Below are 13,484 nucleotides of genomic sequence, written 5' to 3'. Positions count from 1 at the left end.
GGGGTTTTAGGCTGGGACCTCTATGTAGCGATGTAGAGGTGAATCCAGGCCCTGCAGTGCCTAGCTCCACTCCTATTCCCCAGGCGCTCTCTTTTGATGACTTCTGTAACCGTAAAAGCCTTGGTTTCATGCATTAGAAGCCTCCTCCCTAAGTTTGTTTTATTCACTGCTTTATCACACTCTGCCAACCCGGATGTCTTAGCCGTGTCTGACTCCTGGCTTAGGAAGACCACCAATTACTCTGAAATCTCCATCCCTAACTACAACATTTTCAGACAAGATAGAATGGCCAAAGGGGGCGGTGTTGCAATCTACTGCAGAGATAGCCTGCAGAGTTCTGTCCTACTATCCAGGTCTGTACCCAAACAATTTGAACTTCTACTTTTGAAAATTCACCTCTCTAAAAACAAGTCTCTCACCATTGCCGCCTGCTATAGACCACCCTCTGCCCCCAGCTGTGCTCTGGATACCATATGTGAACTGATTGCCCCCCATCTATCTTCAGAGCTCGTGCTGCTAGGTGACCTAAACTGTGACATGCTTGACACCCCGGCCATCCTACAATCTAAGCTTGAGGCTCTCAATCTCACACAAATGATCAATGAACCTACCAGGTACAACCCCAAATCCGTAAACACGAGCACCCTCATAGATATCATCCTAACCAACTTGCCCTCTAAATACACCTCTGCTGTTTTCAACCAACCAACCCTTATTGCCTGCATCCGTAATGGGTTAGCGGTCAAATGACCTCCACTCATCACTATCAAACGCTCCCTGAAACACTTCAGCGAGCAGGCCTTTCTAATCGACCTGGCCCAGGGTATCCTGGAAGGATATCGACCTCATCCCGTCAGTAGAGGATGCCTGGTTATCTTAAATAAGCATGCCCCATTCAAGAAATGTAGAACCAGGAACAGATATAGCCCTTGGTTCTCTCCAGACCTGACTGCCCTTAACCAACACAAAAACATCCTGTGGCGTTCTGCATTAGCATCGAACAGCCCCCGTGAAATGCAACTTTTTAGGGAAGTTAGAAAAGCCAAGGCTAGCTTTTTCAAGCAGAAATTTGCTTCCTGCAACACAAACTCAAAAAAGTTCTGAGACATTGTAAAGTCCATGGAGAATAAGAGCACCTTCTCCCAGCTGCCCACTGCACTGAGGATAGGAAACTCTGTCACCACCGATAAATCCACTATAATTGAGAATTTCAATTTCCACTTGGCCACCCCTACCCCGGTCAACAGCACTGCACCCCCCAGCAACTCGCCCAAGCCTTCCCCATTTCTCCTTCTCCCAAATCCAGTCAGCTGATGTTCTGAAAGAGCTGCAAAATCTGGACCCCCACAAATCAGCCAGGCTAGACAATCTGGACCCTTTCTTTCTAAAATGATCTGCCGAAATTGTTGCAACCCCTATTTACTAGCCTGTTCAAACTCTCTTTCGTGTCGTCTGAGATTCCCAAAGATTGGAAAGCAGCTGCGGTCATCCCCCTCTTCAAAGTGGGGGACACTCTTGACCCAAACTGCTATATCTAACCTACCCTGCCTTTCTAAAGTCTTCGAAAGCCAAGTTAACAAACAGATCACCGACCATTTTCGAAACCCACCGTATCTTCTCCGCTATGCAATCTGGTTTCAGAGCTGGTCATGGGTGCACCTCAGCCACGCTCAAGGTTCTAAACGATATCTTAACCGCCATCGATAAGAAACAATACTGTGCAGCCGTATTCATTGACCTGGCCAAGGCTTTCGACTCTGTCAATCACCACATTCTCATCGGCAGACTCAACAGCCTTGGTTTCTCAAATGATTGCCTCGCCTGGTTCACCAACTACTTCTCCGACAGAGTTCAGTGTGTCAAATCGGAGGGCCTGTTGTCCGGGCCTCTTGCAGTCTCTATGGAGGTGCCACAGGGTTCAATTCTTGGGCCGACTCTCTTCTCTGTATATATCAATGATGTCGCTCTTGCTGCTGGTGAGTCTCTGATCCACCTCTACGCAGGCGACACCATTCTGTATACTTCTGCCCCTTCTTTGGACACTGTGATAACAACCCTCCAGACGAGCTTCAATGCCATACAACTCTCATTCCGTGGCCTCCAACTGCTCTTAAATACAAGTAAAACTAAATGCATGCTCTTCAGCCGATCGCTGCCTGCACCTGCCCGCCCGTCCAGCATCACTACTCTGGACGGTTCTGACCAAACCCACTGGCTCCAGGTCATCTACAAGACCCTGCTAGGTAAAGTCCCGCCTTATCTCTGCTCGCTGGTCACCATAGCTGCACCCACCCGTAGCACGCGTTCCAGCAGGTATATCTCACTTGTCACCCCCAAAGCCAATTCCTCCTTTGGTCGCCTCTCCTTCCAGTTCTCTGCTGCCAATGATTGGAACGAACTACAAAAATCTCTGAAACTGGAAACACTTATCTCCCTCACTAGCTTTAAGCACCAGCTGTCAGAGCAGCTCACAGATCACTGCACCTGTACATAGCCCATCTATAAATAGCTCAAACAACTACCTCTTCCCCTACTGTATTTATTTATTTTGCTCCTTTGCACCCCAGTATTTCTACTTTGCACACTCATCTACTGTCAAATCTACCATTCCAGTGTTTTAATTGCTATGTTGTATTTACTTCGCCACCATGGCCTATTTATTGCCTTTACCTCCCTTATCTCACCTCATTTACTCACATTGTATATAGACTTATTTTTCTACTGTATTATTGACTGTATGTTTGTTTTACTCCATGTTTAACTCTGTGTTGTTATGTGTCGAACTGCTCGGCCAGGTCGCAGTTGTAAATGAGAACTTGTTCTCAACTTGCCTACCTGGTTAAATAAAAATAATAAAAATGATGAGGTGGCTTTTTAATTAGCCAGCTCACACTGATAGTATCTTCCTGACACTTACCCCCCTCTTCTTTTATGACTTTTAGATTGATTGTGTATACTATTTCAAGTCTGTAAAGCATTTTCTATTCTCTGATTTGTTGATACTCTAAAACTGATGAAGCATGCAGAACATTGGGGTGAGAGACTGAACTCAAAACCCAGTTGTTAATATTCTTGCCTGAGATCTTTGAGAGGTAGATCTGACTGTAAGAGCGTGCTAGCCAGAGCGTAGACTCAGTGATGCTCTGACCTGTAGGGACCACCCTGACCACCCGGAGTCCTGAATTCATCTAGAGACAGCTGCATTCCGAACAAACACACAAACATTCCTTCACCTCAGAGTCTAGTTGTCCTCGGATCCGTCCAGTTGGGAAAGCCCCAGGTTAATTTCGGAACGGGTCCCAATTTCAGTTCGGGCCCAAAGCCCCAGGTTAATTTCGGAACGGGTCTAAGTTTTTGGACCCGTTCCGAAATTAACCTGGAGCTTTCCCACCTGGACGGATCCGAGGACAACTAGACCCGTTCCGTATATACCTGATCGGATCCAGACATGGTCCGATCCGAGTGAGCGAAGCAGCAGTAAAGTCAATTTTTAAGCTACTTTATAAACCGGAGCTGCTAATGCGCAAGGGAGAGGAGGAAAAGAGAGGTGATGCTCTAGCAGGGGCTGTGCTGTGTGTGTAGGCTACTGTGAGTGTGAGCGAGTGACACAGGAACAGGGAGGAGGAAGGGAGAGACGAGAGACAGCAACCAACCAAGCCGACTCGCGCTATAGTCGATTAATAACTGCCACAGCTGGGTTGTCATCCAATATGATTACGTAGTAGGTGCCTGTCTTGACTGCATCAAACTGGGAGAAGCTAGTTAAAATAGCTAGCTTGCTAGGCTAATTGAGGCTGCATGGGCTTTCTCATCCTACAATTACAAACAACAACTCCATTCAAAATATTAAGTAGCAGCTTACCTGTTGGCCCTTGGTCGTTGTAGCCTATAATTTTAGTTCCATCTTCTAATGATTAGATATCTCCTAACTTTAGTCCCACACGGAGTCTCATTACTGTATCCTATTGCCGCTTTGTTGACTTAGGATTGGCCAACAACAACCAAAAGCTACACGCGCCACTCTCGTGAAAAGCAAAGGATAGCAGCATAAATGAAACAATATATTTCTCTCTCTCTCTCTCTCTCTCTCTCTCTCTCTACTGCAGCAGCTGCGTTCTGATCTGTATGGGTTCTTCGGACAAGTCAGTTAAAATTACACATACGTGTATTTCGAAATCTGGATCCGTACAGGTGGATCCGTGAAGACTTCTATGTCAGAGGGCTCTATGAAACACTATATAAGTTCTTTCTGGGGTCATTTTTTTAAACAGTCTATACGGTATGACCGTGTAATTGCTTATGAATAACCGGCTTATTTTTCTTATAATTCTAGCTAATTGACCTTGAATGGCAGCAATTTGTTGAGGGGCGAGTAGACACTAGAGACACTGCGAGAGACTCTTACATTGACAGATAAACACATTTCTCCCCCCTTCTAATCCCCTCTTAACCCTTTGTCTCTCATATAATTTCCCTACTCAGATATTCCGTGGAAATGTGGAGAACAACGCTCCCTCTGCCAACTCCTTCACCCCTCCCATTGAAGCACAGTACGTGCGCATCTACCCCCAGGTCTGTAGGAGACACTGCACCCTGCGCATGGAACTGCTCGGCTGTGAGCTCACAGGTGGGTCCCAGTTCTATAAAGTCTTGACCATAACCATTATGGGTTCAAACGCAATCATGACTAGAGGTTCAAACAGGTGGCTCGCCATGTAGCTGTAGGTCGAAGTTGCCTTTTAGATCAGAATCTAGGAAGAAGGACAGGAGGACAGTTTCTGCATTGCTCAATAATTAAAATAGTGGTTACCATTGAGTATAATATAATGTTTTTTTTTTGCCTTTGTAAAAAGGACTGTGTCCAGTAACTAGTTTGTTTCTCCAGGCTGCTCTGAGCCCATGGGGATGAAGTCTGGCCACATCCAGGACTACCAGGTCACAGCGTCCAGCCTCTTTAGAACACTCAACATGGACATGTTCACCTGGGAGCCCGGCAAGGCCCGTCTTGACAAACAGGGCAAGGTCAATGCCTGGACGTCTGGACACAGTGACCAATCCCAGTGGCTACAGGTAGGAGGCTACCCCCTTCTTCCCTTGTCTAAGGAAACATGAGTTTCTCCCCGGGCCACATGACCAGGAAAAACAGAGGACTGTAGTAATAGCCTAGCCACATGGTCATGAAAAGCTCCTGGCCCAAATGAATTACTTATTTTTGGGGGGCAGAAACTTGCGTAAAGGAACTTATGACATACTGTATATATTCAGTGCTTCTGGTCCATGAAGGGATCAAATCAAATCCAATTTTATTTGTCGCATGCTTCATAAACAATGCAGAGAGGAAAAAATATAGAAATAGTAATAATAATAACAACTCAAGGAATAAATACACAATGAGTAAGGGACAGATTGCAATTTGCAATTTACTTGGGGGAGGGGTGGTCCAAAATTTGCTTTGGGGAGGGTTGTGTTTTTTTTCTTCTTGTGCACAGGGGAGGGTAGTGAGTTTTTTCCCCCTCGTTTACAATCAATAGTTGCAGGTTTTACTATATCATTTCTTCCATCTTAGCAAAATTTCCTAATCTGCTTGCATGAGCCTCTATATCAAGGTGTTTTGGTACTTCCCTTATGCACTACACTTCTCTGTGTGCTAACTTTTACTATACCACAAGTCAGTATAGTCGATCAGTCCATCCTGCCCTCTATCCACCGTGCATAGTGACAATAGTGATAGGTGGATCGTTTGTCCAGATCTGCAATAGGCTAACTAGCAATCATACCACACATACAAGCATTCAAGCTGCATACATTTTCAACAGGAACAAGAACAAATAGGAATAGCTGATAGGCAGCGGAGGCCACATTCATCATTACTCATGAAAGAACAGTAAAGACATGAAACACAGCTCTATAAAGCTCTCCTATTGATTTTGTTTAGGGACACTATAAAATTATCCTACCTAGACTAGCCTACAACACCACAATGCAATGAATAATTCATTATTGTTTTCAAGCCAGTACAAAATTCTATTTTCGGCTGCAGTAAAAATGTAATTTGAATAACGGTGCAAAAGCCCTGTGATTTGAATGTTTTATTCAAAAGTTTGTCTCTCTGGGGCTAGGCCTAAGCTTCTCTTCCTTTATATAGGCTATATTGTTTTTATATGTATATGTATTAATATCATACAGTGGACAACTAAGCCTATAGGCCTATGTTGTAACGGCAGCCTTCCTCCTCTTCGTCTGAAGAGGAGGTGTAGCAGGGATCGGACCAAGACGCAGTGTTGTTCGTGTTCAACATGTTTAATAAAAGACGATAACGTGAACACTACACAAATACAAAATAACAAATGTGTCAAAACCGAAACAGTCCTATCTGGTGCAATGAACACAAAGACAGAAGACAACCACCCACAAACCCCAACATAAAACAAGCTACCTAAATATGGTTCCCAATCAGAGACAATGACAAACACCTGCCTCTGATTGAGAACCATATTAGGCCAAACAACAAACCCAACATAGAAACACAACATATAGATAACCCACCCAACTCACGCCCTGACCACACTAAAACAAAGACAAAACCAAAAGAACTATGGTCAGAACGTGACATATGCATACAATGCCCTCATACATTGAGTGCTCAAATCTCTGACAGCTGAACCTTGAGGTAGACAATTATTGTTTTAGGAAATTAGCCTAAAAAACGATAAAAAGTTTACATATGCTACACGTTGAAACCCAAAGAATAGTGTTTTGTCAGTTGTTATAGGCTGTTATAGGCTGTTCATTTGGCCAATATCCCTAATTTATTGATGGTGCTGGCTAAGCCAGGTCGGATCTGAAGGCATATGGATGTCTAGTGAATTACCCGAATGTCCGGTAAATTAAAATCTTCATGGTCCCGTTGTCTGGCACCAAATTTCCATGAAGAACTAAAATGCACAAATAGGTTTTATGTTGATTTTAGAACATTCACATGAAAATCTGTCGCCAATTGGATGGAAACCTAGCTATAGACTCCTAAAGACTCTAGCCCAGTGCTAACCCAGTGTCATTTTGATTATGCCTGCACGTCATGATTCACCAGCAGCGCCAAACATTAAATAATAAGCTACAGACCAGCCAAACAAGCTTGTAAGATTTGTACTCCCCCCTCATGCTCATCTGGAGGTTGAGTATTTATTGTGTGTATATCTGAGGTGTGTTTGTATCTCTGCAATTGTATACAGTACCAGTCAAAAGTTTGGACACACCTACTCATTCAAGGGTTTTTCTTCATTTTGACTATTTTCTACATTGTAGACTAATAGTGAATACATCAAAACTACAGTATGAATTAACACATATGGAATCATGTAGTAACCAAAAAAAGCTTTAAACAAATAAAAATATAATTCTTCAAAGGATCCACCCTTTGCCTAGATGACAGCTTTGCACACTCTTGGCATTCTCTCAACCAGCTTCATGAGGAATGTTTTTCCAACAGTCTTGAAGGAGTTCCCACATATGCTGAGCACTTGTTGGCTTATTTTCCTTCACTCTGCGGTCCAACTGATCCCAAACCATCTTAATTGGGTTGAGCTCGGGTGATTGTGGAGGCCAAGTCATCTGATGTAGCACTCCATCACTCTCCTTGGTCAAATAGTCCATACACAGCCTGGAGATGTGTTTTGGGTCATTGTCCTGTTGAAAAACAAATGATAGTCCCAGTAAGTGTAAACCAGATGGGATGGCATATCGCTGCAGAATGGTGTGGTAGCCAAGCTGGTTAAATGTGCCTTGAATTCTAAATAAATCAGAGACAGTGTTACCAGCAAAGCACCCCCACACCATCACACCACCCCCTCCATACTTCATGCTGGGAACCACACATGCGGAGATCATCCGTTCACAATCTCTGCGTCTCACAAAGACACGGCGGTTGGACCAAAAATCACAAATGTTGGACTCATCAGAACAAAGGACAGATTTCTACCGGCTAATGTCAATTGATCGTGTTTCTTGGCCCAAGCAAGTCTCTTCTTATTATTGGTGTCCTTTAGTGGTGGTTTCTTTGCAACAATTCGACCATGAAGGACTGATTCATGCATTCTTCTCTACACAGTTGATGTTGAGATGGGACCATCTTCGTAAATGGTCACGATGATGGAAAAACCTCATATCAAGCACCTTAAACCAATCTCGCAACCTGAAGCTAAAGGCAGGCAGAAAGTAGTTGACTTATGGAAAAACATAAGAACAAACAGATTTGGTGACATTTACATTGTTCTGAATTCAATAATGTAAAATGTACACTTAGGAGTCTGGACTATACACTACTGAAGAGAATCATATGGCTTTCAAATAATCTCGGCCGCAGACTTCCTCTTTCAATGCGTACCCATGCAGGGATGTTCCACTCAGGGCCTGTTCCATCTGCCACAGAGCAAGACTTAGCTTAAGCCATTTTGTCATGCGAAACGCAGGAGAAAAACTTTGACTGAAAAAGGGTGTTAAGGCAGCTGTGTGAGAAAATCTTCACTGTTGAATTGTCCGTTTGGAAAATGTAACCCATATGGCTTTCACTCATATCAATCACACCATTAAAACAATCAGGTGCATTACAAAGAATGGCATTGATGGTTTTGTCATTTTTCCCCAGACATGAAGGACACAATACACCTATAATTGGAGCAGGAGACATTTTTACTGTAGTTTTCTGTGATTTATCTCCCGTAGTGTTCACAGGACAAGTCTAAGACGTACTTATACTCAGGCTTATACCAACCGGAAATTACTTATTCCAGTTCATTCTAGGGGTCACAATCTCACTACACAGCAGCTCCATAAGTTCACTACAAAAATTCTCAACTGTTTCAACTGTTCAAACAGTTCAAACTCAGGCCTCCCCAGAAAATACTTTTACTTCAAACATATTTTACTTCAAACCCATTTCCTTAATTTTAACAAGGTCACAACACATCAATCACCAGGCAATTACTTTTTATTTCAAACGTGTTTTACTTCAAATAAACAGCTGCATAATCACACACTACATATTGTGAGAACATCCGGAGAGGATGTCATTAACAGGTCAACCACAGGACACAGGAAAAACTCAATCACTTTTGACAGAAACTGTCTACTATATTTTTTCTCATATGTTACAAAACACCAAAAAGTTGAATGACATTTGGTGATTGTAAAAGTTAGCACACGGAAGAGTTTAGTGCCAAGCCTTTGATACTGGGCAAGCCTACAAGGTAGGAAGTAGGGCTGTCTCCATGTTGGTCAACCGAGAGACGTCTGTTCTTTCCAACAATCAAATTTTAAAACGTGTATATTTCCATATGCCTATTAAAACACCATATGTGTTTTAATAAAATATCTGTATATGCACTGAGCATGTCTGATACTTTAAGTACACTGTTTGATTAAATAATTAAGACCCAAATTACTCAACAACAAAAAAAGACAGCGAGTGCCTGCGCGCACGTTCTCTCTCCTCCCTGCTGCAGCGACCAGGGACCATACCATAGCAACAGTGTTTATCACGCTGAAGCTGCAACAGAATTACAGCCATGTTTTGATTCTTACTTGTATTTTCTCTCACTGAAAAGTTATTTTACCGAGATCCCTCATTTGTTTAGGAAAGACATTCCTTATTCCCTCAACCCTTGTTCTCTTTAAGTGACACATGTATGGATCACATGCACGTGACCAATAGGGCCTGACCTATAGCATTTCATCATCATATCAAGAAATTTGTTATAACAAACTCCAACACCGTCACACATGTGACATAATGGATGCGGAGGATGTGAAAAATGTATTTGAATGGGGGATTGTTTACTGGTTGCTCAGGAGGAAAAGGGGAAGTCCAATATGGAAGATATTTGACTTAGTTGTAGAAGCTTACAATATAAAAAACACCTGACCGTTTGGAACAGTGTTAACAACATTATATGAATGATAAGTGTACCATAGTCTGTTCTAATCAACAACAAAAATGTAAAGCCTTTATTACTGCAAAGACTAAAAACAGTGACATCAGGCCCAAATTATCTTAATTATCTACTTAATTGATAAATTCACCTCTGAAGGTGAAATGTGTACTTTCATTCTGAAATCTTGCACTGGTTTAACATCCAAAGGGTCCCAGAGATAACATGAAGTGTCGTTTTGTTAGATAAAATCCTTTTTCATATCCTAAAAAGGTCCATATAGCATGCATGATCGTGCCTTTCTTTACGACTGTTGGTGTGTGTCGACCATGATAATTCCTTAGTGATGTGGACACTGAGGAACTTGAAGCTCTGGACCCTCTTCACTATATCTCCGTCGATGTGGATGGGGTGTGATTGGCCATCCATTTCCTGGAGACCACGATCACCTCCTTTGTCTTGTGACATAGAGGCAGATGTTGTTGTCCTGTCACCACACTGCCAGGTCACTGTCCTCCTCCCACAAATCAAATAAAATCAAATGTTATTGCTGGTGTAGCGGAATGCTTGTGTTTCTAGCTCCAACAATGCAGTAATATCTAACAATTCACAACAATACACACAACCTAAAAGTAAAATAATGTCCGAGTGGCATAAACTAAAAAAAGAGTAGAATAGAATACAGTATATACATATGTAATGAGTAAAGCAAAAATATTTCAACTGTTGGCTGTCTCATCGTTGTCAGCGATCAGGCCAACCACCGTTGTGTCGACAGCAAATGTAATGATGGTGTTGGAGTCATGCATGTCCACACAGTCGTGGGTGAACAGGGAGTACAGGAGAGGACTGAGCATGCACCCCTGAGGGGCCCCCGTGTTGAGGGACAGCGTGGCAGATTTTTTATATTTTTTATTTTATCCCCTTTTCTCCCCAATTTTCGTGGTATCCAATCACTAGTAATTACTATCTTGTCTCATCGCTACAACTCCCGTACGGGCTCGGGAGAGACGAAGGTCGAAAGCCATGCGTCCTCCGAAGCACAACCCAACCAAGCCGCACTGCTTATTAACCTGTTATGGCTGCAGCCCGACACCGGTACACTTATGACAACATCCAGCTCAGGTGCAGGGCGCGAAATTCAAAATCTATTTTTTTTAAATATTTAACTTTCACACATTAACAAGTCCAATACAGCATTTGAAAGATAAACATCTTGTTAATCCAGCCAACGTGTCCGATTTTTTAAATGTTTTACAGCAAAAACACCACGTATATTTATGTTAGTTCACCACCAAATACAAAAGAGGACAGACATTTTTCACAGCACAGGTAGCATGCACAAAGCCAACCTAACTAACCAAGATCCAACCAAACAAACCTAGAAACAACTTCCTCAGATGACAGTCCTATAACATGTTACACAATAAATCTATATTTTGTTCGAAAAATGTGCATATTTGAGCTATAAATCAGTTTTACATTGATGCTACCATCATAGCTACAGTCAGAAATAGCACGGGAGTAGCCAGAGTAAATACAGACACCAACGTCAACTACCTAATTACTCATCATAAAACATTTCAGAAAAATATATGGTGTATAGCAAAATGAAAGACAAAGATCTTGTGAATACAGACAATATTTCCGATTTTCTAAGTGTTTTACAGCGAAAACACAATATATCGTTATATTAGCTTACTGCAATGGCTAACACACAACAGCATTGATTCCAAGTAATCGGTAGCGATAGCACAGCTCGACAGATATATGAAATAGCATCCCAAATTGGGTCCTTATCTTTGTTGATCTTCCATCAGAATGTTGTAAAGGGGTCCATTGTCCAGCACCGTCTTTGTTTGGATCCAGAACGAACTATTTCCCTCTTGAATTAGCAAGCACACTGGCCGTGCGGCGCTAACCTCTCCTTCTTGAAAAAATTCTTCCAGCGCATCACGTCTAAAGTCCCGAATAAATTTCAATAATATAATTAAACTATATTGAAAAAACATACTTTAGGATGATATTGTGACATGTATCAAGTAAAATCGAAGCCGGAGATTATATTCACCTATAACGACAGTTTTCCAGGAGGCAATACAAGGTCCAACTTCGCGCCTTCGAGAATTTTTTTTATGGCGGACCTCTCACTCCAAGAGGCTGTATGCAATCCCTGAACGAGATATTCAAGTCCTTTCTGCTCTCACTTCCGCATGACACCCAGGGGAAGGCGTATGACGTGTTTCTATGGTCCCAAGTGACATGCCCTTTTATAGACAAGCTCTTGAAAAAAGACCTCGCATTTGGAAATCTCACTTCCGGATAGGAAATGGGCTGCAGAAAGAGTTCTGGTTCACTTAGAGAAATAATTCAAACGGTTTAAGAAACTAGAGAGTGTTTTCTATCCAATAGAAATGATAATATGCATATTGTACGAGCAAGAATTGAGTAGGAGGCCGTTTGAAATGGCCACCTCTTTTCAGGTTACTCAGTGCTGCCCCTTGCAGCCATAAGAAGTTAACCTGTCTAGCCCCGGGGTTCCGCTAGCGGAACTCCTCCCACATTCCACTGAAAAGGCAGAGCGCGAAATTCAAAATATATTTTTTAGAAATATTTAACTTTCACACATTAACAAGTCCAATACAGCAAATGAAAGGTACACATCTTTTGAATCCAGCCAACATGTCCGATTTTTAAAATGTTTTACAGCGAAAACAGCACGTATATTTATGTTAGCTCACCACCAAATACAAAGAAGGACAGACATTTTTCACAGCACAGGTAGCATGCACAAAGCCAACCTAACTAACCAAGAACCAACCAAACTAACCAAGAAACAACTTCATCAGATGACAGTCTTATAACATGTTACACAATAAATCTATGTTTTGTTCAAAAAATGTGCATATTTGAGGTATAAATCAGTTTTACATTGCAGCTACCATCACAGCTACCATCAAAAATAGTACCGAAGCAGCCAGAGCAATTATAGAGACCAACGTGGAATAACTAAATACTCATTATAAAACATTTCTGAAAAATACACAGCGTACAGCAAATGAGACACAGATCTTGTGAATCCAGACAATCTTTCAGATTTTCTAAGTGTTTTACAGCGAAAACACAATATAGCGTTATATTAGCTTAGCACAATAGCAAACATCACAACAGCATTGATTGAAGCCAAAAATAGCGATAACGTATAAACCACCAAAATATATACATTTTTTCACTAACCTTCTCAGAATTCTTCAGATGACAGTCCTATAACATCATATTACACAATGCATATAGAGTTTGTTCGAAAATGTGCATATTTAGCGGCACAAATCGTGGTTATACAATGTGATTAGTAGGCAAACATCAAGCAATCTGTCCGGCGCCATCTTGGAAAGGCACCTAATCTAATCAAATAAATAATCATAAACTTGACTAAAAAATACAAGTTGGACAGCAAATGAAAGACAAATTAGTTCTTAATGCAATCGCTGTGTTAGATTTTTAAAATTAATGTTACTGTGCAATACAGCGTGCGCTAAAGCGAGACCGCACCATAAT

At 41.9% G+C, this 13,484-nt stretch overlaps 1 protein-coding gene across 1 annotated transcript in view; it reads left to right on the top strand.

Annotated features, from left to right (window-relative positions):
* LOC120063523 (EGF-like repeat and discoidin I-like domain-containing protein 3) overlaps positions 1-13,484 on the top strand; it is a 249,839-nt gene that overhangs the window by 176,060 nt on the left and 60,295 nt on the right. The window contains exons 8-9 of the mRNA XM_039013893.1: positions 4,483-4,627; positions 4,886-5,070. Coding sequence (XP_038869821.1) covers positions 4,483-4,627; positions 4,886-5,070 — 330 coding nt within the window. The remainder of the gene's footprint in view (positions 1-4,482; positions 4,628-4,885; positions 5,071-13,484) is intronic.

This window comes from Salvelinus namaycush, chromosome 18, assembly GCF_016432855.1.
Source record: "Salvelinus namaycush isolate Seneca chromosome 18, SaNama_1.0, whole genome shotgun sequence".
NCBI classification, from domain to species: Eukaryota; Metazoa; Chordata; class Actinopteri; order Salmoniformes; family Salmonidae; genus Salvelinus; species Salvelinus namaycush.
The sequence above is the reverse complement of the archived record's forward strand: the minus strand, read 5'-3'. Positions and strand labels throughout refer to the sequence as shown.